This window comes from Scyliorhinus canicula, chromosome 21 (genome assembly GCF_902713615.1).
Source record: "Scyliorhinus canicula chromosome 21, sScyCan1.1, whole genome shotgun sequence".
NCBI classification, from domain to species: domain Eukaryota; kingdom Metazoa; phylum Chordata; class Chondrichthyes; order Carcharhiniformes; family Scyliorhinidae; genus Scyliorhinus; species Scyliorhinus canicula.
The window spans coordinates 17,847,038-17,874,043 of NC_052166.1; the positions used below are offsets into that span (position 1 = coordinate 17,847,038).

General features: G+C 51.0%; 1 protein-coding gene across 10 annotated transcripts in view; it reads left to right on the forward strand.

Annotated features, from left to right (window-relative positions):
• Window positions 1–27,006, forward strand: part of zgc:92275 (uncharacterized protein LOC436885 homolog) — a 137,756-nt gene that overhangs the window by 63,197 nt on the left and 47,553 nt on the right. For all 10 annotated transcript variants that reach the window (XM_038782451.1, XM_038782455.1, XM_038782450.1 and 7 more), the window contains exon 2: window positions 23,432–23,620. In XM_038782451.1, the coding sequence (XP_038638379.1) occupies window positions 23,432–23,620 (189 nt within the window). The remainder of the gene's footprint in view (window positions 1–23,431; window positions 23,621–27,006) is intronic.

A 27,006-nucleotide genomic window follows, 5' to 3' on the forward strand; every position in this document is an offset into this window, starting at 1 on the left:
CCCATTTATAAACATCCATTTCTCAAAGGTGCTCTCACATGACGGTGTGTATTGAGGTTGAGTGCCCTGTGCTGATGTGTATTGAAGTGTAGGGCCCTGTGCTGGTGTGTATTGGGTTGTATAGTCCTGTGCTGGTGTGTATTGGAGTGTAGGGCCCTGTGCTGGTGTGTATTGGGGGGTAGGGTCCTGTGCTGGTGTGTATTAGGGTATAGGGCGCTGTGCTGGTGTGTATTGGGTTGTACGGCCCTGGGCTGGTGTGTATTGGGATGTAGGGCCCTGTGCCGGTGTGTATTGGGGTGTAGGGCCCTGTGCTGGTGTGGATTGGGGTGTAGGGCCCTGTGCTGGTGTGTATTGGGGTGTAGGCCCTGTACTGATATGTATTTGGGTGCAGGACTATGGGCTGGTGTGTATTGAGCTGGAGGGCCCTGTGCTGGTGTGTATTGGGGCGGAGGGCCCTGTGCTGGTGTGTATTGAGGTTGAGTGCCCTGTGCCGGTGTGTATTGGGGAGTAGGGTCCTGTGCTGGTGTGTATTGAGGTGGAGGGCCCTGTGCTGGTGTGTATTGGGGAGTAGGGTTCTGTGCTGGTGTGTATTGAGGTGTAGGGTCCTGTGCTGGTGTGTATTGGGGTGTAGTGCCCTGTGCTGGTGTGTATTGGGTTGTATGGTTCTGTGCTGGTGTGTATTGAGGTGTAGGGCCCTGTGCTGGTGTGTATTGGGATGTAGGGTCCTGTGCTGGTGTGTATTGGGGTGTAGTGCCCTGTGCTGGTGTGTGGTGGGGTGTAGGGTCCTGTGCTGATGTGTATTGGGGGGTAGGGCCCTGTGCTGGTGTGTATTGGGGAGTAGGGTTCTGTGCTGGTGTGTATTGGGGTGTAGGGCCCTGTGCTGGTGTGTATTGGGATGTAGGGTCCTGTGCTGGTTTGTATTGGGGTGTAGTGCCCTGTGCTGGTGTGTATTGGGTTGTATGGTTCTGTGCTGGTGTGTATTGGGGAGTAGGGCCCTGTGCTGGTGTGTATTGGGTTGTAGGGCACTGTGCTGGTGTGTATTGGTTGTAGGGCACTGTACTGGTGTGTATTGGGGTGTAGGGCACTGTGCTGGTGTGTATTGGTTGTAGGGCCCTGTGCTGCCGTGTATTGGGGTGTAGGGCACTGTGCTGGTGTGTATTGGGGTGTAGGGCACTGTGCTGGTGTGTATTGGGGTGTAGGGCACTGTGCTGGTGTGTATTGGGGTGTAGGGTCCTGTGCTGGTATGTATTAGGATATAGGGCGCAGTGCTGGTGTGTATTGGGTTGTAGGGCCCTGGGCTGGTGTGTATTGGGGTGTAGGGCCCTGTGCTGGTGTGTATTGGGGTGTAGGGCCCTGTGCTGGTGTGTATTGGGGTGTAGGGTCCTGTGCTGGTATGTATTAGGATATAGGGCGCAGTGCTGGTGTGTATTGGGTTGTAGGGCCCTGGGCTGGTGTGTATTGGGGTGTACGGCCCTGTGCTGGTGTGTATTGGGGTGTACGGCCCTGTGCTGGTGTGGTTTGGGATGTAGGGCCCTGTGCTGGTGTGTATTGGGGTGTACGGCCCTGTGCTGGTGTGTATTGGGTTGTAGGGCCCTGGGCTGGTGTGTATTGGGGTGTACGGCCATGTGCTGGTGTGGTTTGGGATGTAGGGCCCTGTGCTGGTGTGTATTGGGGGGTAGGGCCCTGTGTTGGTGTGTATTGGGGGGTAGGGCCCTGTGTTGGTGTGTATTGGGGGGTAGGGCCCTGGGCTGGTGTGTATTGGGGTATAGGGCCCTGTGCTGGTGTGTATTGGGATGTAGGGCCCTGTGCTGGTGTGTATTGGGATGTAGGGCGCTGTGCTGGTGTGTATTGGGGTGTAGAGCCCTGTGCTGGTGTGTATTGGGATGTAGGGCCCTGTGCTGGTGTGTATTGGGATGTAGGGCCCTGTGCTGGTGTGTATTGGGATGTAGGGCCCTGTGCTAGTGTGTATTGAGGTGGAGGGCCCTGTGCTGGTGTGTATTGGGCTGTATGGTCCTGTGCTGGTGTGTATTGGGGTGTCGGGTCCTGTGCTGGTGTGTATTGGGGTGTAGAGTCCTGTGCTAGTGTGTATTGAGGTGTAGGGTCCTGTGCTGGTGTGTATTGGGGTGGAGGGCCCTGTGCTAGTGTGTATTGAGGTGGAGGGCCCTGTGCTGGTGTGTATTGGGGTGTAGGGCCCTGTGCTGGTGTGTATTGAGGTGGAGGGCACTGTGCTGGTGTGTATTGAGGTGGAGGGCCCTGGGCTGGTGTGTATTGGGGTGTAGGGCCCTGTGCTGGTGTGTATTGGGGTGTAGGGCCCTGTGCTGGTGTGTATTGGGGTGTAGGCCCTGTACTGATGAGTATTTGGGTGCAGGACTATGGGCTGGTGTGTATTGAGCTGGAGGGCCCTGTCCTGGTGTGTATTGGGGTGGAGGGCCCTGTCCTGATGTGTATTGAGGTTGTGTGCCCTGTGCCGGTGTGTATTGGGGAGTAGGGTCCTGTGCTGGTGTGTATTGGGGTGTAGTGCCCTGTGCTGGTGTGTATTGGGTTGTATGGTTCTGTGCTGGTGTGTATTGGGGAGTAGGGTCCTGTGCTGGTGTGTATTGTGGTGGAGGGCCCTGTGCTAGTGTGTATTGGGGAGTAGGGTCCTGTGCTGGTGTGTATTGGGGTGTAGTGCCCTGTGCTGGTTTGTATTGGGATGTATAGCCCTGTGCTGGTGTGTATTGGGGTGTAGGGTCCTGTGCTGGTGTGTATTGGGATGTAGGGTCCTGTGCTGGTGTGTATTGGGGTGTAGTGCCCTGTGCTGGTTTGTATTGGGGTGTAGTGCCCTGTGCTGGTTTGTATTGGGATGTATAGCCCTGTGCTGGTGTGTATTGGGGTGTAGGGTCCTGTGCTGGTGTGTATTGGGATGTAGGGTCCTGTGCTGGTGTGTATTGGGGTGTAGTGCCCTGTGCTGGTTTGTATTGGGATGTATAGCCCTGTGCTGGTGTGTATTGGGGTGTAGGGTCCTGTGCTGGTGTGTATTGGGGAGTAGGGTCCTGTGCTGGTGTGTATTGGGATGTAGGGTCCTGTGCTGGTGTGTATTGGGGTGTAGTGCCCTGTGCTGGTGTGTATTGGGGTGTAGTGCCCTGTGCTGGTGCGTATTGGGGTTTATGGTCCTGTGCTGATGTGTATTGGGGGGTAGGGCCCTGTGCTGGTGCGTATTGGGGAGTAGGGTCCTGTGCTGGTGTGTATTGGGATATAGGGTCCTGTGCTGGTGTGTATTGGAGTGTAGTGCCCTGTGCTGGTGTGTATTGGGGTGTAGGGCCCTGTGCTGGTGTGTATTGGGGTGTAGGGTCCTGTGCTGGTGTGTATTGGGGTGCAGTGCCCTGTGCTGGTGTGTATTGGGGTGTAGTGCCCTGTGCTGGTGTGTATTGGGGTTTAGGGTCCTGTGCTGGTGTGTATTGGGATGTAGGGTCCTGTGCTGGTGTGTATTGGGGAGTAGGGTCCTGTGCTGGTGTGTATTGGGGTGTAGGGTCCTGTGCTGGTGTGTATTGGGTTGTAGGGTTCTGTACTGGTGTGTATTGGGGTGTCGGGCACTGTGCTGGTGTGTATTGGAGTGTAGGGCCCTGGGCTGGTGAGTATTGGGGTGTAGGGCACTGTGCTGGTGTGTATTAGGGTGTAGGGCACTGTGCTGGTGTGTATTGGTTGTAGGGCCCTGTGCTGGTGTGTATTGGGGTGTAGGGCCCTGTGCTGGTGTGTATTAGGGTGTAGGGCACTGTGCTGGTGTGTATTGGGGTGTAGGGCACTGTGCTGGTGTGTATTGGTTGTAGGGCCCTGTGCTGGTGTGTATTGGGGTGTAGGGTCCTGTGCTGGTGTGTATTGGAGTGTAGGGCCCTGTGCTGGTGTGTATTGGGGTGTAGGGCACTGTGCTGGTGTGTATTGGTTGTAGGGTCCTGTGCTGGTGTGTATTGGGGTGTAGGGTCCTGTGCTGGTATGTATTAGGATATAGGGTGCTGTGCTGGTGTGTATTGGGTTGTAGGGCCCTGGGCTGGTGTGTATTGGGATGTAGGGCCCTGTGCTGGTGTGTATTGTGGTGTAGGGTCCTGTGCTGGTGTGTATTGGGGTGTAGGGTCCTGTGCTGGTGTGTATTGGGTTGTAGGGCCCTGTGCTGGTGTGTATTGTGGTGTAGGGTCCTGTGCTGGTGTGTATTGGGGTGGAGGGCCCTGTGCTAGTGTGTATTGGAGTGTAGGGCCCTGTGCTGGTGTGTATTGAGGTGGAGGGCCCTGTGCTGGTGTGTATTGAGGTGGAGGGCCCTGTGCTGGTGTGTATTGGGGGGTAGGGCCCTGTGCTGGTGTGTATTGGGATGTAGGGCCCTGTGCTGGTGTGTATTGGGGCGGAGGGCCCTGTGCTGGTGTGTATTGAGGTGGAGGGCCCTGGGCTGTTGTGTATTGGGGTGTAGGGCCCTGTGCTGGTATGTATTGTGATGTAGGGCCCTGTGCTGGTGTGTATTGGGGTGTAGGGCCCTGTGCTGGTGTGTATTGAGGTGGAGGGCCCTGTGCTGGTGTGTATTGGGGTGGAGGGCCCTGTGCTGGTGTGTATTGAGGTGGAGGGCCCTGTGCTGGTGTGTATTGGGGGTTAGGGCCCTGGGCTGGTGTGTATTGAGGTGGAGGGCCCTGGGCTGTTGTGTATTGGGGTGGAGGGCCCTGTGCTGGTGTGTATTGGGATGTAGGGCCCTGTGCCGGTGTGTATTGGGATGTCGGGCCCTGTGCTGGTGTGTATTGGGATGTAGGGCCCTGTGCTGATGTGTATTGGGGTGTAGGGTCCTGTGCTGGTGTGTATTGGAGAGTAGGGTCCTGTGCTGGTGTGTATTGGGGTTTGGGCCCTGTGCTGGTGTGTATTGGGATGTAGGGCCCTGTGCTGGTGTGTATTGGAATGTAGGGTCCTGTGCTGGTGTGTATTGGGATGTAGGGCCCTGTGCTGGTGTGTATTGGGGTGTCGGGTCCTGTGCTGGTGTGTGTTGGGATGTAGGGCCCTGTGCTGGTGTGTATTGGGATGTAGGGCCCTGTGCTGGTGTGTATTGAGGTGTCGGGTCCTGTGCTGGTGTGTATTGGGATGTAGGGTCCTGTGCTGGTGTGTATTGGGGTGTAGGGCCCTGTGCTGGTGTGTATTGGGGTGTAGTGTCCTGTGCTGGTGTGTATTGAGGTGGAGGGCCCTGTGCTGGTGTGTATTGGAGTGTAGGGCCCTGTGCTGGTGTGTATTGGGATGTAGGGCCCTGTGCTGGTGTGTATTGGGAGGTAGGGCCCTGTGCTAGTGTGTATTGGGATGTAGGGCCCTGTGCTGGTGTGTATTGGGATGTAGGGCCCTGTGCTGGTGTGTATTGGGATGTAGGGCCCTGTGCTGGCGTGTATTGGGGTGTAGGGCCCTGTGCTGGTGTGTATTGGGGTGTAGGGTCCTGTGCTGGTGTGTATTGGGGTGTAGGGCCCTGTGCTGGTGTGTATTGGGATGTAGGGCCCTGTGCTGGTGTGTATTGGGGTGTAGGGTCCTGTGCTGGTGTGTATTGGAGTGTAGGGCCCTGTGCTGTTGTGTATTGGGGCGGAGGGCCCTGTGCTGGTGTGTATTGAGGTGGAGGGTCCTGTGCTGGTGTGTATTGGGATGGAGAGCCCTGTGCTGGTGTGTATTGAGGTGGAGGGCCCTGTGCTGGTGTGTATTGAGGTCGAGGGCCCTGTGCTGGTATGTATTGGGATGTAGGGCCCTGTGCTGGTGTGTATTGGGATGTAGGGCCCTGTGCTAGTGTGTATTGAGGTGGAGGGCCCTGTGCTGGTGTTTATTGAGGTGGAGGGCCCTGTGCTGGTGTGTATTGGAGTGTAGGGCCCTGGGCTGGTGTGTATTGGGATGTAGGGCCCTGTGCTGGTGTGTATTGGGATGTAGGGCCCTGTGCTAGTGTGTATTGGGATGTAGGGCCCTGTGCTGGTGTGTATTGGGATGTAGGGCCCTGTGCTGGTGTGTATTGAGGTGGAGGGCCCTGTGCTGGTGTGTATTGGGGCGGAGGGCCCTGTGCTGGCATGTATTGAGGTGGAGGGCCCTGTGCTGGTGTGTATTGGGGCGGAGGGCCCTGTGCTGGTGTGTATTGAGGTGGAGGGTCCTGTGCTGGTGTGTATTGGGATGTAGGGCCCTGTGCTGGTGTGTATTGAGGTGGAGGGTCCTGTGCTGGTGTGTATTGAGGTGGAGGGCCCTGGGCTGGTGTGTATTGAGGTGGAGGGCCCTGTGCTGGTGTGTATTGGGATGTAGGGCCCTGGGCTGGTGTGTATTGAGGTGGAGGGTCCTGTGCTGGTGTGTATTGAGGTGTAGGGCCCTGTGCTGGTGTGTATTGGAGTGTAGGGCCCTGTGCTGGTGTGTATTGAGGTGGAGGGTCCTGTGCTGGTGTGTATTGAGGTGGAGGGCCCTGTGCTGGTGTGTATTGAGGTGGAGGGCCCTGTGCTGGTGTGTACTGAGGTGGAGGGCCCTGGGCTGGTGTGTATTGAGCTGGAGGGTCCTGTGCTGGTGTGTATTGAGGTGGAGGGCCCTGTGCTGGTGTGTATTGGGATGTAGGGCCCTGTGCTGACGTGTATTGGAGTGTAGGGCCCTGTGCTGGTGTGTATTGAGGTGGAGGGCCCTGTGCTGGTGTGTATTGAGGGGTAGGGCCCTGTGCTGGTGTGTATTGAGGTGGAGGGCCCTGTGCTGGTGTGTATTGGAGTGTAGGGCCCTGTGCTGGTATGTATTGGGATGTACGGCCCTGGACTGGTGTGTATTGGAGTGTAGGGCCCTGTGCTGTTGTAAATTAAGTTGCCGGGCCCTGTGAAGGTGTCTGTTGGAAGCAGTCCCCTGAGCTATTACCTATTGGGGTTATTGGTGCAATTTTAATTTCACAGTTAATGTTGAAGACACCCTAATCACACTCATGTGAACCCCATGTTTACTTCAGCTCCTGTGGTGTGTACGTGTCTGTGAGCGTGTCTCTGTGCGTGTGCACGTGTCTATGCGTGTGTGACTGTCTGTGTGTGCATGTGTCTGATTTCAGTTGCATTGTAAAGTATATACAGTTTACAGTGATTATGGGATGAAAGTTTATATTTCAACACAAGCTGTAACAATGGGAGGAGGAACTGCCAAATCCATCAAATGAGCATTGGGATATTTGGTGCTGCTGCCCACTTTGCTTTGCCCCTCTACCTATCTCCGCTACTTCCTGCGTTCTCTCACCCCCCACATCAACCTTCCGCAGGATGTCTAGAAATGCTACATCTCTCCATTTATGGTCTCCCCTTCCCCCTGGCCTGTCATCAAGTCACTCTTCTCCGTCTCTCGCCCTCAGGCAGCGAAGTTGAGCATCAAATACAGTCCACATTACGATTCGAGGCTTCAGGAAAGTGGGTAGCAGTATCAGTTGGGTGTCAGAGGGTATCATTCTCACCTGTGTCTCGGAGGATTGTAGATTCAACCCTCACACTGGAGACAGACACGTAATCCAGGTTGATACTCCTGTGCAGTACTGAGGGTGCTGCACTGTCAGAGGGTCAGTACTGAGGGAGAGCTGTACTGTCAGAGGGTCAGTACTGAGGGAGAGCTGTACTGTCAGACGGTCAGTACTGAGGGAGTGCTGCACTGTCAGAGGGTCAGTACTGAGGGAGAGCTGTACTGTCAGAGGGTCAGTACTGAGGGAATGCTGCACTGTCAGAGGGTCAGTACTGAGGGAGTACTGCACTGTCAGAGGGTCAGTACTGAGGGAATGCTGCACTGTCAGAGGGTCAGTACTGAGGGGGTGCTGCACTGTCAGAGGGTCAGTACTGAGGGGGTGCTGCGCTGCCGGAGGGTCAGTACTGAGGGAGTGCTGCGCTGCACTGTCAGAGGGTCAGTACTGAGGGATTGCTGCGCTGCCAGAGGGTCAGTACTGAGGGAGAGCTGCGCTGTAAGAGGGTCAGTACTGAGGGAGTGCTGTACTGTCAGAGGGTCAGTACTGAGGGAGTGCCACACTGTCAGAGGGTCAGTACTGAGGGAGTGCTGCAGTGTCAGAGGGTGAGTGCTAAGGGGGTGCTGCAGTGACAGAGGGTGAGTGCTGAGGGAGTGCTGCACTGTCAGAGGGTCAGTACTGAGGGAGCGCTGCACTGTCAGAGGGTCAGTACTGAGGGAGCGCCGCACTGTCAGAGGGTGAGTGCTGAGGGAGAGCGACACTGTCAGAGGGTCAGTACTGAGGGAGTGCTGCACTGTCAGAAGGTCAGTACTGAGGGAGTGCTGTACTGTCAGAGGGTCAGTACTGAGGGAGCGCCGCACTGTCAGAGGGTGAGTGCTGAGGGAGAGCTACACTGTCAGAGGGTCAGTACTGAGGGAGTGCTGCACTGTTAGAGGGTCAGTGCTGAGGGAGTGCTGCACTGTCAGAGGGTCAGTGCTGAGGGAGTGTTGCACTGTCAGAGGGTCAGTACTGAGGGAGCGCCGCACTGTCAGAGGGTGAGTGCTGAGGGAGAGCGACACTGTCAGAGGGTCAGTACTGAGGGAGTGCTGCACTGTCAGAAGGTCAGTACTGAGGGAGTGCTGTACTGTCAGAGGGTCAGTACTGAGGGAGCGCCGCACTGTCAGAGGGTGAGTGCTGAGGGAGAGCTACACTGTCAGAGGGTCAGTACTGAGGGAGTGCTGCACTGTTAGAGGGTCAGTGCTGAGGGAGTGCTGCACTGTCAGAGGGTCAGTGCTGAGGGAGTGTTGCACTGTCAGAGGGTCAGTACTGAGGGAGCGCCGCACTGTCAGAGGGTGAGTGCTGAGGGAGAGCTGCACTGTCAGAGGGTCAGTACTGAGGGAGCGCCGCACTGTCAGAGGGTCAGTACTGAGGGAGTGCTGTACTGTCAGAGGGTCAGTGCTGAGGGAGTGCCGCACTGTCAGAGGGTCAGTACTGAGGGAGAGCCGCACTGTCGGAGGGTCAGTACTGAGGGAGTGCTGCACTGTCAGAGGATCAGTACTGAGGGAGTGCTGCACTGTCAGAGGGTCAGTGCTGAGGGAGTGCTGCAGTGTCAGAGGGTCAGTACTGAGGGAGTGCTGCACTGTCAGAGGGTCAGTACTGAGGGAGTGCTGCACTGTCAGAAGTTCAGTACTGAGGGAGCGCTGCAGTGTCAGAGGGTCAGTACTGAGGGAGTGCTGCACTGTCAGAGGGTCAGTACTGAGGGAGCGCCGCACTGTCAGCGGGTCAGTACTGAGGGAGTGCTGCACTGTCAGAGGGTCAGTACTGAGGGAGCACTGCACTGTCAGAGGGGCAGTACTGAGGGAGTGCTGCACTGTCAGAGGGTCAGTACTGATGGAGTGCTGCACTGTCAGAGGGTCAGTACTGAGGGAGTGCTGCACTGTCAGAGGGTCAGTACTGAGGGAGTGCTGCACTGTCAGAGGGTCAGTACTGAGGGAGTGCTGCACTGTCAGAGGGTCAGTACTGAGGGAGTGCTGCACTGTCAGAGGGTCAGTGCTGAGGGAGAGCTGCACTGTCAGAGGGTCAGTACTGAGGGAGTGCTGCACTGTCAGTGGGTCAGTACTGAGGGAGTGCTGCACCGTCAGAGGGTCAGTACTGAGGGAGTGCTGCACTGTCAGAGGGTCAGTACTGATGGAGTGCTGCACTGTCAGAGGGTCAGTACTGAGGGAGTGCTGCACTGTCAGAGGGTCAGTACTGAGGGAGTGCTGCACTGTCAGAGGGTCAGTACTGAGGGAGCGCTGCACAACAGATGGCATCTGCCAATATTTACCCTTCAATCTCTGTCAGAAGAAAAGATAGGAGTTGACCGGATGGTTTGTGGATCTTGTGTACCATTTGGGTGGTGGGATCCCAGCATTGAAGAGGGACTACAGAGGAAGAGATGTTTCATTATCTGCAAAACAATTTTTGAAAGTCTCATCAGAAATGCAAGTCATTCTTTATGTAAAATAAATTAGTGATTCGTCAAATTTACTGGAACAGTACAGAAGACGGGAAACCAGTTGGATAAGAGAAGGCAACTGGCCCTCCCTGAGAGAGTCATGTTCCAGAGAAACCAAACCACACAAGACAAACTGGTCTTATCTTTCAATAATCGCACCATTCACCTCTCATTCTGCACTCAGAAACAAAATACAGAACAGGAAATCTGAAATCAGAAACTGGGAAATACTCTGCAGATCAGGCAGCATCGGCAGGGAAGGTGTGAGGAAAGCAAAACAGGAAGTTCTGTGGTAGCATCGGATGGGGAGTGGGCCATTCAGCCCATCGAGCCTGCTCTGCTATTAAAGCAGGCCACGGCTGTTCATCCACCTCTCCAGCATTCTCCCGCAATATCCCCATATCGCTTGATGCAATTCATACCCAGAAAATCTATCGATTCCTGTCTTGTGTAGAATCAACACTGAGCTTCCGCAGCCCGCTGGGATAGAGAGTTCCTCAGATTCACCACCTTGAGGGAAGACGTTTCTCCACATCTCAGACATAAATGGCCTGTCCCTCATTCTGAGATTGTGTTTCCCGGTTCTGGACTCAGCAGCCAGGGGAAACTTCCTGTCCATATCCGTCCTGTAACACCATGCGGGAATTCTGTAAGATCCAGTGAGACCCCCCTCTCATTCTTATAAAATCGAGAGAATAAAGGCCCCATTTCCTCAATCTCTTCTGAGAACACAATCCCGCCCTCTCACATATCAGTCTGGTGAACTCTGCTGCATGCGTTCCCTGGCCAGTATATTCTCCCTTGAATAAGGAGACCATTACTGTCTGGTGCGGTCGGGCTGATTAAACAAGGAGAGTTGGAGAACTGGAGGCTGATTGTTGAATGTGGGGTGGAAGACGAGAAGGGGAACTAGAACATAGAACATTACAGCACAGAACAGGCCCTTCGGCCCTCGATGTTGTGCCGAGCAATGATCACCCTACTCAAGTCAACGTATCCACCCTACACCAGTAACCCAACAACCCCCCCCCATTAACCTTATTTTTTAGGACACTAAGGGCAATTTAGCATGGCCAATCCACCTAACCCGCACATCTTTGGACTGTGGGAGGAAACCGGAGCACCCGGAGGAAACCCACGCACACACGGGGAGGACGTGCAGACTCCGCACAGACAGTGACCCAGCCGGGAACTGAACCTGGGACCCTGGAGCTGTGAAGCCTTTGTGCTATCCACAATGCTACCGTGCTGCCCTCTATCTTGTGGTTGGGGGAAAGACAAGGAAGCTTTTCCTCCTATCCCGCTTCTTGGAAGAACCAATCCGATTGGGCAATGTGTCCAAGTTTGCAGATGACACTAAGATGAGTGGTAAAGCGAAAAGTGCAGAGGATACTGGAAGTCTGCAGAGGGATTTGGATAGGTTAAGTGAATGGGCTCGGGTCTGGCAGATGGAATACAATGTTGACAAATGTGAGGTTATCCATTTTGGTAGGAATAACAGCAAAAGGGATTATTATTTAAACGATAAAATATTAAAGCATGCCGCTGTTCAGAGAGACTTGGGTGTGCTAGTGCATGAGTCACAGAAAGTTGGTTTACAAGTGCAACAGGTGATTAAGAAGGCAAATGGAATTTTGTCCTTCATTGCTAGAGGGACGGAGTTTAAGACTAGGGAGGTTATGTTGCAATTGTATAAGGTGTTAGCGCGGCCACACCTGGAGTATTGTGTTCAGTTTTGGTCTCCTTACTTGAGAAAGGACGTACTGGCACTGGAGGGTGTGCAGAGGAGATTCACTAGGTTAATCCCAGAGCTGAAGGGTTTGGATTATGAGGAGAGGTTGAGTAGACTGGGACTGTACTCATTGGAATTTAGAAGAATGAGGGGGGATCTTATAGAAACATTTAAAATTATGAAGGGAATAGATAGGATAGATGCGGGCAGGTTGTTTCCACTGGCGGGTGAAAGCAGAACTAGGGGACATAGCCTCAAAATAAGGGGAAGTAGATTTAGGACTGAGTTTAGGAGGAACTTCTTCACCCAAAGGGTTGTGAATCTATGGAATTCCTTGCCCAGTGAAGCAGTTGAGGCTCCTTCATTACATGTTTTTAAGGTAAAGATAGATAGTTTTTTGAAGAAAAAAGGGATTAAGGGTTATGGTGTTCGGGCCGGAAAGTGGAGCTGAGTCCACAAAAGAACAGCCATGATCTAATTGAATGGCGGAGCAGGCTCGAAGGGCCAGATGGCCTACACCTGCTCCTAGTTCTTATGTTCTTATGTTCTTATGATTGCTCAGTTTCTCCGTCACCATTGTATGTGTTCTGACGATGCCATCTTCCACACGACTGCTTCCAATATGTCTCCCTTCTTCCTCGAGCTGAGGATTACCACCCTCCAGGGGCTAACTGGGCCCTTTACCCTGCGGCAGTTCCTGCTCAGCTCTCACCCCTTCCCCTTCCTGCGGGCGGGAGAGCTGGCAGGTTGGCGTGAGCAGTGTGCAGCTGGTTCAATGATTTCACAATTCTGCACTGGCATCATGCCAGTCAGAAGCAATGATTCCCAATGAGAGCAATTAAGTGGCACGTTGCTGTGTGTATTGGGCTGAGTGCCACCTCACTTTCACTGTGAAGGTTTGTGTGAGTTTGTGTGTGTGTTACTGACTGAGGGACGAGGGGGAGAAACCTTTTTACACGGGGTTATAGCCAAGTGGAATATTGCCTGAAAGGGGTTTGGCATGGGTGGGGGTGGGACAGGCGGGGTGGGTGTTGCAGGGGAGTGAAAGCATATTCAAAGACCCTTTTCAAAAGGAATTGGGAGAAATACGTCAAATACCGGCAGCACGGTAGCATTGTGGATAGCACAAAGGCTTCACAGCGCCAGGGTCCCAGGTTCGATTCCCCGCTGGGTCACTGTCTGTGTGGAGTCTCCACGTTCTCCCCGTGTGTGCGTGGGTTTCCTCCGGGTGCTCCGGTTTCCTCCTACAGTCCAAAGATGTGCAGGTTAGGTGGATTGGCCGTGATAAATTGCCCTCAGGGTCCAAATTGCCCCTTAGTGTTAGGTGGGGTTTCTGGGTTATGGGGATAGGGTGGAGGTATGGGCTTGGGTAGGGTGCTCTTTCCAAGAGCCAGTGCAGACTCGATGGGCCGAATGGCTTCCTTCTGCACTGTAAATTCTATGAACAACACTTTTGCAGGGCTCTGGGCTAAATTCAGTAAAATGACAAATTGGACACCTCTTTCAAAAAGCTGGCAAAGAAACACACGATGGGCTGAATGGTTTTCTGGACAAATACCAGGATGGACAGGTTGTGTTTTGAGGAAAGGTTGGCGAGGTTAGACTTCTATTCACCGACCTCCCTGAACAGAACCATGCTGCCTGTTCTTGATTAATTATAATGTTTTTTTTGAGAATCTTTATTGTCACAAGTAGGCTTACATTAACACTGCAATGAAGTTACTGTGAAAAGCCCCTAGTTTCCACATTCCAGCTCCTGTTCGGGTACACAGAGGGAGAATTCAGAATGTCCAAATTACCTAACCAGCAAGTCTTTGGGGACTTGAGGGAGGAAACCGGAGCACCCGAATGAAACCCACGCAGACACGGGGAGAATGTGTAAACTCCGCACAAACAATGACCCAAGACGGGAATCAAACTGGGACCCTGGCACTGTGAACAACAGTGCTAACCACTGTGCTACCATAATCCCTGCCTCTCCAAATGCAGAATAATTCTGTCTCAGAATTGCTTCCAATAGTTTCTCCACCACTGAGGTTAGACGGACTGGCCTGTAGTTTCCTGGTTTATCCCTTCCTCTCTTCTTGAATAATAGAACATAGAACATTACAGCACAGTACAGGCCCTTCGGCCCTCGATGTTGCGCCGACCTGTGAAACCACTCTAAAGCGCATCTACACTATTCCCTTATCATCCATATGTCTATCCAATGACCATTTAAATGCCCTTAATGTTGGCGAGTCCACTACTGTTATTCCACGACCTTACTACTCTCTGAGCAAAGAACCTATCTCTGACATATGCCCTATATCTATCTCCCCTCAATTTAAACCTATGTCCCCTCGTGCTAGACATCACCATCCGAAGAAAAAGGTTCCCACTGTCCACCCTATCTAATCCTCTGATCATCTTGTATGCTTCAACTAAGTCACCTCTTAACCTTCTTCTCTCTAACAAAAACAGCCTCAAGTCCCTCAGCCTTTCCTCATAAGATCTTCCCTCCATACCAAGCAACATCCTAGTAAATCTCCTTTGCACCCTTTCCAATGCTTCCCCATCCTTCCTATGATGTGGTGACGAGAATTGCACGCAATACTTCAAATGCGGCCGTACAAGAGTTTTGTACAGCTGCAACATTACCTCATGGCTCCGAAACTCAATCCCTCTACCAATAAAAGCTAACACACCGTACGCCTTCTTAACAACCCTATCAGCCTGGGTGGCAAATTTCAGGGATCTATGTACATGGACACCGAGACCTCTCTGTTCATCCACACTACCAAGAATCTTACCATTAGCCCAGTACTCTGTCTTCCTGTTGCTCCTTCCAAAGTGAATCACCTCACACTTTTCTGCATTAAACTTAATTTGCCACCTCTCATCCCAGCTCTGTAGCTTATCTATGTCCCTCTGTAACCTGCAACATCCTTCCGCACTGTCCACAACTCTACCGATTTTAGTGTAACCTGAAAATTTACTCATCCATCCTTCTACACCCTCCTCCAGGTCATGTCTAAAAATGACAAACAGCAGTGGCCCCAAAACAGATCCTTGTGGTACACCACTAGTAACTGAACTCCAGGCTGAACATTTCCCATCAACCACCTTACAGCGAGCCAATTTCTGATCCAAACTGCTAAATCTCCCTGAATCCCATGCCTCCGTATTTTCTCCAATAGCCTACCGTGGGGAACCTTATCAAACGCTTTACTGAAATCCATATAGATCACATTATCTGCTTTACCCTCGTCCACCTGTTTGGTCACCTTCTCAAAGAACTCAATAAGGTTTGTGAGGCACAACCTACCCTTCACAAAACCTTGTTGACTATCCTTAATCAAATTATTCCTTTCTAGATGATTATAAATCGTATCTCTTATAAACCTTTCCAAGACTTTGCCCACAACAGAAGTAAGGCTCATTGGTCTATAGTTACCGGGGTTGTCTCTACTCCCCTTCTTGAACAAGGGGGCAACATTTGCTATCCTCCAGTCTTCTGGCACTATTCCTGTAGACAATGACGACATAAAGATCAAAGCCAAAGGCTCAGCAATCTCTTCCCTACCTTCCCAGAGAATCCTAGGATATATCCTATCTGGCCGAAGGGACTTATCTATTTTCACACTTTCCAGAATTGCTAACACCTCCTCCTTATGAACCTCAAGCCCTTCTAGTCTAGTAGCCTGTATCTCAGTATTCTCCTCGACAACATTGTCTTTTTCTTGCGTGAATACTGACGAAAAATATTCATTTAGCACCTCTCCTATCTCCTCGGACTCCATGCACAACTTCCCACTACTGTCCTTGACTGGCCCTACTCTTACCTTAGTCATTCTTTTATTCCTGACATACCTATAGAAAGCTTTAGGGTTATCCTTGATCCTACCTGCCAAAGACTTCTCATGTTCCCTCCTGGCTCTTCTTAGCTCTCTCTTTAGGTCCTTCCTAGATAACTTATAACTCCCGAGCGCCCTAACTGAACCTTCATGTCTCATCTTTCCATAAGCCTCCTTCTTCCTCTTGACAAGTGATTCAACTACTTTAGTAAACCACGGTTCCCTCGCTCGACCACTTCCTCCCTGCCTGACAAGTACATACTTATCAAGGACATGCGGTAGCTGTTCCTTGAACGAGCTCCACATTTCCATTGTGCCCATCCCCTGCAGTTTCCCTCCCCGTCCGATGCATCCTAAGTCTTGCCTCATCGCATCATAATTGCCTTTCCCCCAGATATAACTCTTGCCTTGCGGTATAATGGCACAACATTGGCTACCCTCCAGTCCTCTGGCACTTCTCCTGTGGCCAGAGAGGAATGAAACATTATTGCCAGTGTCCCTGCTATTTCCTCCATCGCCTCACTCAGCCTGGGATACATTTCATCTGTCCCTGGAGACTTGTCTACCTTTAAACCTGCCAGGCCACTCAGAGCCTCCTCCCTATCTATGTTAGTCTCTTTAATTTTATCACTGTCCTTCTCACTGATTTCTATACCCACACCTTCCCTCACACGAATGAACGCCGACACAAAGTATTCATTTTGAAGCCTACCTACATCCTCCGGCTCCACACACAAATTAACACTGTGGTTCTTAATGGGCCCTACTTTTTCCCACATTTTCCTTTTGCCCTTAATGTACTGGTAAAATAACTTAGGATTTTCCTTTATTTTACCTGCCAGTATCCTTTCATATCCCCTTTGTTGCTCTCCTTATTTCCGTTTTTAAATTCCCTTTTGCACATTCTGTACACGTCTAGGGCTTCTGCTGTTTTGCGCCCCTGATATCTGCCATAAGCCTCCCTTTTTCTCCTTATCCAATGCTGTATATCCCTCGATGTCCAGGGTTCACTGGATGTGTTGGACCCTTTCTCTTGATTGGAACATGTTGGCCCTGAACTCGCCCTATTTCCTTCTTGAATGCCACCCACTGTGCAATCACAGATTTACCTAAAAGTACCTCCCAGTCCACTCGGACCAAATCATATCTGATCTTATTGAAATCGGCCTTCACCCAGTTTAGAATATTGATCTCAGGCCCATTCTTATCCTTTTCATTAACAATCTTGTATCTAACCGAGTTATGATCACTGTCTGCAAAGTGCTCCCCCACTAATACTTCAGCAATTTGCCCAGCTTCATTACCGAAAATTAAGTCCAGGACCCCCCCTCTCTTGTAGGACCTTCTATGTACTGGCTTAAAAAGTTCTCCGGGATGCATTTTAAGAATTCCGCTCCCACTTAACCTTTCACACTATGACTACCCGAGTTAATGTTGGGAAATGTTTAAATCCCCACTATCACTACCCTATTAATATTACACCTCTCTGAAATTTGCCCACATATCTACTCTTCTATTTCTCTCAGACTTTTAGGAGGCCTGTAGAACGCTCCCAGCAATGTGGTTGCTCCTTTTTGGTTATTACGTTCTACCCATATGGCCTGAGTGAAGAGCCTTCTAACAGACCTCTGAAGGTTGCCACTCAAGTGGATAGAGCCGTGAAGAAGGCTTATAGTGTGTTAGCGTTTATTAACAGGGGGCTTGAGTTTAAGAGCCACGGGGTTATGCTGCAACTGTACAGGACCCTGGTGAGACCACATTTGGAGTATTGTGTGCAGTTCTGGTCACCTCATTATAGGAAGGATGTGGAAGCATTGGAAAGGGTGCAAAGGAGATTTACCAGGATGCTGCCTGGTTTGCAGGATAGGTCTTCTGAGGAAAGGTTGAGGGAGCTAGGGCTTTTCTCTTTGGAGCGGAGCAGGATGAGAGGCAACAATAGAGGTTTATAAGATTATGACGGGATAGATAGAGTGGACGTTCAGAGACTACTTCCTCGGGTGGATGTAGCTGTTACAAGGGGGCATAACTATAAGATTCAAGGTGGGAGATATAGGAGGGATGTCCGAGGTAGGTTCTTTACTCAGAGCGTGGTTAGGGTGTGGAATGGACTGCCTGCTGTGATAGTAGAGTCGGACACTTTAGGAACTTTCAAGCGGTTATTGGATAGGCACATGGAGCACACCAGAATGACAGGGAGTGGGATAGCTTGATCTTGGTTTCGGACAATGCTCGGCACAACATTGAGGGCCGAAGGGCCTGTTCTGTGTTGTACTGTTTTATGTTAAGTTCTTGTCCCTCCTTACTGCTGTAATTGATCCCCTGGTGAAAATTGAGACAATCCTCCTCTTTTACTCCCTTCCCTGTCTCGCCTGAAGATCCCGGGATATCCCATTGCAGAGATGTTCCTCTGCCTGTCTCTGGGCCTCATATCAGGATGCTGTTGGATGCTGGGTGGTGGACACCGGGTCACATTCAGACTGTGCCACTGGTTAAAACGTGACAAGGAGTCCTAATTGAAGATAAATTCCTTTACCGCCGGCACTTTATAGCCTGCTCCTTCACTCCTGGGCCAGCGCTCCCTCTGGTGGTGAATGCCCGATCCTGCTTTGCAAAACATGTAATGGGGCCACACACAGAGATGGGGCAGCCAAGTGATTCAGATTGGGAACTAAATAGTGCAGGATGCCTAACTTTTCGAAGAGTTACTCACAATTGGAGAATAGTCGTTTGGTAGCACAGAACTTGAGTATTGCTGAGATATGCTGTTGAAGGGGCAAAAAGCACTTGATAATTTCTCTAACAGTAGTTGTAAGGTAGGGTAGAATATAAATCAGACGCATCCTACGAGTGGAATATAAGCAAGCATAGGGGTTTAAATCTTTACTTTGATTTGTCAAACTAAACCTGCAGTTATGATGGGGCATATGAGCTCATGGAATATGTGTGGCAGTTTTCTGGGTCAATATATGGAGGAACTAATAATAATTCTGGATCCACTATCGTGCCATGAGAAACAGATCCTTTTGTCGTGGCAGAAGAATGGTCATAATGTGAGCGATTATACATTAAGTTTAAAAATCATTTAGTTACCTTGAAAGCTTGGATCTTAAAGCTAAACAAAGTTAAACAAGATTGATATGAGGGGCGTGTTGACCAAGGTAATGTGGGAGACAACACTCAAATGTTATTATGATGATGTACAGGCAATGGCTAGCATTTTAACAATCAGCGTATAAATTGCAACAAATGCGCATTCCTAAGGCATAAAAAGCCCCCACAAAACATGGTCAAACTGTGGATAACGAGGAGTGAAAGATGGTGTAAGATTAAAAGAGGAGGCTTATAAAGTTGCCACAAAGAGACGTAGCCCTCAGCATTGGGAAAATTGTGGAATTCATAGACATAGAATTTACAGTGCAGAAGGAGGCCATTCTGCCTATAGAGTCTGCACCGGATCCTGGAAAGAGCACCCTACACAAGGTTAACACCTCCACCCTATCCCCATAACCCAGTAACCCCACCCAACACTAAGGGCAATTTTGGACACTAAGGGCAATTTAGCATGGCCAATCCACCTAACCTGCACATCTTTGGACTGTGGGAGGAAACCGGAGCATCCAGAGGAAACCTACGCACACACGGGGAGGATGTGCAGACTCCGCACAGACAGTGACCCAAGCCGGAATCGAACCTGGGACCCTGGAGCTGTGAAGCGATTGTGCTATCCACAATGCTACCGTGCTGCCCTTAACTCAGTCGTGATTGACAAAGAAATCAATGAGGCAAGCAAACGTTGGATATGAGAGTTAGCTAATAAGAGACATTAAAAACAGAGAAGTATGTAATTAGGATGTGATTAGTGGAACTAATTGTGGGCCCCTTCGAGGCTGAGATGGTGCTTAGCTGCCTCACAGCGCCAGAGACCCTGGTTCAATTCCAGCCTTGGCTGACTGTCTGTGTGGAGTTTGCACTTTCTTCCCTGCACGGGTTTCCTCCGGGTGCTCCGGTTTCCTCCCACAGTCCAAAGATGTACAGGTTGGGTGGATTCGCCATGAGAAAATTGACCCGTAGGCTAGGTGGGGTTACGGAGATAGGTTGGGGTGGTGAACCTCAGTAGGGAGCTCTTTCAGAGGGTCGGTGCAGACTCGATGGGCCAAATGGCCTCCTTCTGCACTGTCAGGATTCTATAGTTCGATGGTTAAATTCTAAAGTGCAATACAGAAATGGAATCAACATTAAACAAATAATTTGGCTTCAGTCTTCCCTTTCGATGTGGGGAACCGTGGCATTTCCCTGTTTTGTGATCACAATCCCATCAAGTCTTCCCACTCCCAGTATATTTTTGACTCTGTGTAACATGTTGGCAAGCTTTGGGTCTGCCACCTCCATGGGCAGGCCTGAGGCATGGGGCTGGAGTAGGGGGCTGTTTAGAAGGCACACCTTGGTTGGCTGGGACAATGTTCCCATCCTGTGTGTGGTTCTCAGGCCCCCTCACCCCTCACTCTCCGTACTGCCCCAAACCCATGCCCCCTCCATGTTCCTTCATATCTCCTTGATGCTCCCTCCATCCCCCATGCCCCTTCCATACCTTTTCCATTACCCATGCCCACCCAATTCATCTTCCATAATCAATCTCCCAGCATCCACTACGTATAGGGCATTTGAGACATTGAAATCTCTCGCAAGTCTTTGAAATGCTCCTGAAACTAATGTAATAAGCAAAGAGCTTTCAAAATTGTTTCACAAAAACAACTGTCCATCTTGCAAACTTTTAAAGTATTGATCAATTATAAGCCATTCATCATGCCAAAGCTTTAATCCTCTTAACATTATGCAAATGCACAAACAATTACTGAAATACCACACCAGACAAAGGATGGCTTATAAAGCTGTCAATCAACGAAAGCCAACATATTTCCTTGAGCTGTGTAAACCGACTCTTGCTGAGCCAACTCCAGTGGCTGTTCTTGGAGTTCCGCCAAGTATTTGTATGTGGCCTCCTGGTAAAAAGGTTGCTTCTGTTGTCATGTTTTGCAGACAGTCTCTGTAAGCTTGGCTGGGCTCCAGGAATGGTTCATAGACTCAGCCTTGTAGGTAATGTTCCCCTTGAAGGGGAATGTCAAGTTTGGCTGATTGCTACTTTTACGAGGTTGTAATAAGTTATTATTTCTTTGTGAGTTTTCAATGCCTGTTTGTTTATTTGGACAAGAATAAGAAGTGCTAAGAGGATTGTAGTTTTAATTATTGATACTATGAATGGCTGAGTTTGTAGTTGTAAACTGAAGTTATTTCTCACAGTAATTTTCAAAGACACTGGACTGGATTCTCTGTTTTAGCGGCTAGGTGCCAGCCAAAATGGAGAATTTGCAGGTGTTTTACGATGCCAAATTCGGCGCCTAATCATCATCGATTCCCGGACTGGTGAGGGGCTAGTACACACCAAGAATAGCCAGGTCCGTGGCCACGCATGTGCAGGGCGATGTACACATGGCGCCGTGTGTGTGGACCCGACCTGCCAAATACAGCCCAACAGGCTACCCCCTGGCCACCCCCCACCAGCCCTCCCAGCCCTGCCAGAAGTCCCACTGCCCAGCAGCACGGCTTCCGGCCGAGTGTGGCGGTGCTGGTCACAGTCCGCAGCTGCTACGCCGGGTTCCCGACTGCTCAGACCACAAGCCAACCGTGTGGTTAGGAACTTGGCCCATCGGTGACGGAGCATCAGGGGAGGGCCTTCAGGTGATGCGCCAACAGCGTTCCAAGGCATGAGAAGAGGAATTTGCAAAAGATTTTAAACTTGCCTCTCAAAATGTTCCTGACTCGATAGCAGGCCAACGCCTTGGTTGACGGACTGGCTTTACCTGGTGGGGTTCCCACAGACTTCTTCCACTGTGACGACAATGGTGTGGAATTGAAACTTCCCTGAGGTTTTGACAAAAGCGACCCTGATGCCCAAGGACAGGCATGTGGGGTTGTAGCCCAACACATTTCCTGACGAGGGGAAGATGGAGTGGTTTGGGAATGGAGGGTGGGTTTGACATTCCAGTTCAATGAGCCACATTTTACCCATTCCTGACTCGATTCTGTGCTGGTGGGGGAGGGGAAAAGGTTTGTATCTGTCTTTACAAGATAACGACACAAAAAATAAGAGGGTCCAGCAAGGATGAGGAATGTAAAGAAATCAGTACTAATAAAGAAATAATGCTGTAGAAATTAAACACCCCCATCAAACACTCCCAGGACAGGTACAGCACGGGGTTAGATACAGAGTAAAGCTCCCTCTGCACTGTCCCCATCAAACACTCCCAGGACAGGTACAGCACGGGGTTAGATACAGAGTAAAGCTCCCTCTACACTGTCCCCATCAAACACTCCCAGGACAGGTACAGCAGGGGGTTAGTTGCAGAGTAAAGCTTCCTCTACACTGTCCCCATCCAACACTCCCAGGACAGGTACAGCAGGGGGTTAGATACAGAGTAACACTCCCTCTACACTGTCCCCATCCAACACTCCCAAGACAGGTACAGCACAGGGTTAGATACAGAGTAAAGCTCCCTCCGCACTGTCCCCATCAAACACTCCCAGGACAGGCACAGCAGGGGGTTGGATACAGAGTAAAGCTCCCTCTACACTGTCCCCATCAAACACTCCCAGGACAGGTACAGCACGGGGTTAGATACAGAGTAACACTCCCTCTACACTGTCCCCATCAAACACTCCCAGGACAGGTACAGCTCTGTTAGATACAGAGTAAAGCTCCCTCTACACTGTGTAACGGGCCAGGGTTCAGAGAATCCCAAAGTGTATCATGGAGTTCACCTGACACACCATTTTTAATAGATTTTGGTTATAGGGAGCACAAGGGCCCACTCTACAGGTGTAATGCAACAGAGATCTAAAGTACCTTTAAAACAAAAATAGTTTATTCTATGAATCCAGTTAACATTATATAAACACACAGTAAACATCTTGGCAACTATCAATTCAAATACTCCCCCCAAAGAATACAGTACTCTATAAGTAACCCTTAATCTTTCCTCGCAACATCCATAAGACAAATGCCCACTTTAACAAAGACAGCAGATTTAAATTCTCTACTGAGAGCAGTTATCACTTTTAAATTAGCAAGTGATCTGAAGATGTTCTTCACATGCAGAGAGATCAAAATTACACCTTGTTTGGTTGGATGCAGCTCTAACTCTGAAAACGAAACTAAGCACACGCTGTAGCTGCCAGCTCAAAAACGAATGTAAAAACAGTCAGAAAGCCCAGCTCCACCCACGCTCTGACATAACTGCAGCTATTTGATAAACACCCATTTGTTCAAGATACTCTCACATGACAACTGTCCCCATCAAACACTCCCAGGACAGGTACAGCAGGGGGTTAGATACAGAGTAAAGCTCCCTCTGCACTGTCCCCATCAAACACTCCTAGGACAGGTACAGCACGGGGTTAGATACACAGTAAATCTCCCTCTACACTGACTCCATCAAACACTCCCAGGACAGGTACAGCACGGGGTTAGATACAGAGTAAAGCTCCCTCTACACTGTCCCCATCAAACACTCCCAGGACAGTTACCACACAGGGTTAGATGAAAAGCTATTAACTTCCTGTACCAATTGGACCCAATTTAATTTTGACAGCATTATTTCATAGACATCACTCGATTAAATAGAGGTATTGATTGGTATTGTGACGAATGAATCTCACTGTGCCAATGTGCTCTCTTTCTGCTTTACGGATGCTGCGATTATATTGAGGGTGGGATGGTACCCCTACTCTGGGGACAGGGTGGGAGCGGGAAGGAGGAGAGGCGATGGAAATGAAGGAAACCTTGGGAAGACTTTGCCTTCCTGGGCCTCTGACTCCTCTCTGGGGTTTGACTCTCCCTGGGTTTCAGCCTGTGCTTGTCCGGCCTGTGTTGAGCTGGTTGTATTGATGTCTCTCTGTCTGTTTCACAGGGGAGCAGGTTGCAGTGTATCGTGGACAGGATGGACAGGCCTATGTCGTTGATGCCTACTGCCCTCACCTGGGCGCTAACCTGGCCGTGGGGGGCCGAGTGATGGGCAACTGCATCGAGTGCCCCTTCCATGGCTGGCAGTTCCGTGGTGAAGACGGCAAATGCATCAAGATTCCGTATGCAGAGAAAGGTAGGGGCTGCGGCGATTCAGACGGGGGTGTGCCTGTGATCAGGTTGGGGCAGCAGGAGGGGGTGGTGAGGACGGGCTGGTGAACAATGTGGAAGGCAGTTTGAGACGGACTTGAATTCAGTGACAGACATATTCGAGATTCGGAAGAATGGGGCTGTGTCCCAGAATGGGGGTGGGGGGGGGGGGGGGGGGGGGGGGGGGGGGGGGGGGGTGGTATCTGGATGCAGGAAATTGGGGAGAGGGGTGAAACTGCAAGATATAAAAGTGGGATATGAATTTTGGATTTTATTTGATATTAGAAAGTTTGAAGTGATTGGTATGTAGTGAAGCTCAGTATGGGACAGTATTTGGGGAGGGGTCTGTATGTAATGGAGCTCTGGATTGGAGAGTTTTTGGGGAGGGGTCTGTATGTAATGGTGCTCGGGATGGGACATTATTTGGGGAGGGGTCTGTATGTAATGAAGCTCGGGATGGGACAGTATTTGGGAAGGGGTGTCTTTGTAATGGAGCTCGGATGGGGCAGCATTTGGGGAGGGGTCTGTATGTGGTGGAGCTCTGGATGGGACAGGATTTTGGGAGGGGTCTGTATGTGGTAGAGCTCTTGATGGGACAGTATTTGGGGAGGGGTCTGTATGTGGTGGAGCTGTGGATGGGACAGTATTTGGGGAGGGGTCTGTATGTGGTGGAGCTGTGGATGGGGCAGTATTTGGGGAGGGGTCTGTATGTAGTGGATCTGTGTATGGGACAGTATTTGGGGAGGGGTGTCTATGTAATGGAGCTCTGGATGGGACAGTATTTGGGGAGGGGTCTGTATGTAATGGAGCTCTGGATGGGACAGTATTTGGGGAGGGGGTCTGTATGTATTGGAGCTCTGGATGGGACAGTATTTGGGGAGGGTCTGTATGTAATGGAGCTCTGGATGGGACAGTATTTGGGGAGGGTCTGTATGTAATGGAGCTCTGGATGGGACAGTATTTGGGGAGGGGTGTCTGTATGTGGTGGACGTCTGGATTGGACAGTATTTGGGGAGGGGTCTGTATGTGGTGGAGATCTAGATGGGACAGTATTTGGGGAGGGTCTGTATGTGGTGGAGCTCTGGATGGGACAGTATTTGGGGAGGGGGTCTGTATGTAATGGAGCTCTGGATGGGACAGTATTTGGGGAGGGTCTGTATGTGGTGGAGCTCTGGATGGGACAGTATTTGGGGAACGGTCTGTATGTGGTGGAGCTCTGGATAGGACAGTATTTGGGGAGGGGGTCTGTATGTAATGGAGCTCTGGATGGGACAGTATTTGGGGAGGGGGTCTGTGTGTAATGGAGCTCTGGATGGGACAGTATTTGGGGAGGGGTGTCTATGTAATGGTTCTCGGGATGGGACAGTATTTGGGGAGGGGTGTCTATGTAATGGAGCTCTGGATGGGGCAGTATTTGGGTAGGGGGTCTGTATGTAATGGAGCCCGGGATGGGCCAGTATTTGGGGAAGGGGTGTCTATGTAATGGAGCTCTGGATGGGACAGTATTTGGGGAGGGGGTCTGTATGTGATAGATCTCTGGATGGGACAGTATTTGGGGAGGTGCAGTATGTAATGGAACTCTGGATGGGACAGTATTTGGGGAGGGGTCTGTATGTAATGGAGCTCTGGATGGGATAGTATTTGGGGAGGGGTGTCTATGTAATAGAGCTCTGGATGGGACAGTATTTGGGGAGCGGTCTGTATGTGGTGGAGCTCTGGATGGGACAGTATTTGGGGAGGGGTCTGTATGTGGTGGAGCTCTGGATGGGACAGTATTTGGGGAGGGGTCTGTATGTGGTGGAGCTGTGGATAGGACAGTATTTGGGGAGGGGTCTGTATGTGGCGGAGCTCGGATGGGACAGTATTTGGGGAGGGGTGTGTCTGTAATGGAGCTCTGGATGGGACAGTATTTGGGTAGGGGGTCTGTGTGTGGTGGAGCTCTGGATGGGGTAGTATTTGGGGAGGGGGTCTGTATGTAATGGAGCTCGGGATGGGGCAGTATTTGGGGAGGGGTGTCTATGTAATGGAGCTCGGATGGGACAGTATTTGGGGAGGGGGTCTGTGTGTAATGGAGCTCTGGATGGGGCAGTATTTGGGGAGGGGTCCGTATGTGGTGCAGCTCTGGGTGGGACAGTATTTGGGGAGGGGTCTGTATGTGGTGCAGCTCTGGATGGGACAGTATTTGGGGAGGGGTCTGTATATGGTGGAGCTCTGGATGGGACAGTATTTGGGGAGGGGTGTCTATGTACTGGAGCTCTGGATGGGACAGTATTTGCGGAGCGGTCTGTATGTGGTGGAGCTCTGGATGGGGCAGTATTTGGGGAGGGGTCTGTATGTGGTGCAGCTCTGGGTGGGACAGTATTTGGGGAGGGGTCTGTATGTGGTGCAGCTCTGGATGGGACAGTATTTGGGGAGGGGTGTCTATGTACTGGAGCTCTGGATGGGACAGTATTTGTGGAGGGGGTGTCTATGTAATGGTTCTCGGGATGGGACAGTATTTGGGGAGGGGTGTGTATGTACTGGAGCTCTGGATGGGACAGTATTTGGGGAGGGGTGTCTATGTACTGGAGCTCTGGATGGGACAGTATTTGGGGAGGGGGTGTCTATGTAATGGTTCTCGGGATGGGACAGTATTTGGGGAGGGGTGTGTATGTACTGGAGCTCTGGATGGGACAGTATTTGGGGAGGGGGTGTCTATGTAATGGTTCTCGGGATGGGGCAGTATTTGGGGAGGGGTCTGTATGTAATGGAGCTCTGGATGGGACAGTATTTGGGGAGGGGTCTGTATGTAATGGAGCTCTGGATGGGACAGTATTTGGGGAGGGGTCTGTATGTAATGGAGCTCTGGATGGGACAGTATTTGGGGAGGGGTGTCTATGTACTGGAGCTCTGGATGGGACAGTATTTGCGCAGCGGTCTGTATGTGGTGGAGCTCTGGATAGGACAGTATTTGGGGAGGGATGTCTATGTAATGGTTCTCGGGATGGGACAGTATTTGGGGAGGGGTGTCTATGTAATGGTTCTCGGGATGGGACAGTATTTGGGGAGGGGTGTCTATGTAATGGAGCTCTGGATGGGGCAGTATTTGGGGAAGGGTCTGTATGTAATGGAGCTCGGGATGGGACAGTATTTGGGGAGGGGTCTGTATGTAATGGAGCTCGGGATGGGACAGTATTTGGGGAGTGGTCTGTATTTAATGGTGCTCGGGATGGGACAGGATTTGGGGAGGGGTCTGTATGTAATGGTGCTCGGGATGGGACAGTATTTGGGGAAGGGTCTGTATGTAATGGAGCTCTGGATGGGACAGTATTTGGGAAGGGGGTCTGTTAGTGGTAGATCTCTGGATGGGACAGTATTTGGGGAGGGGTCTGT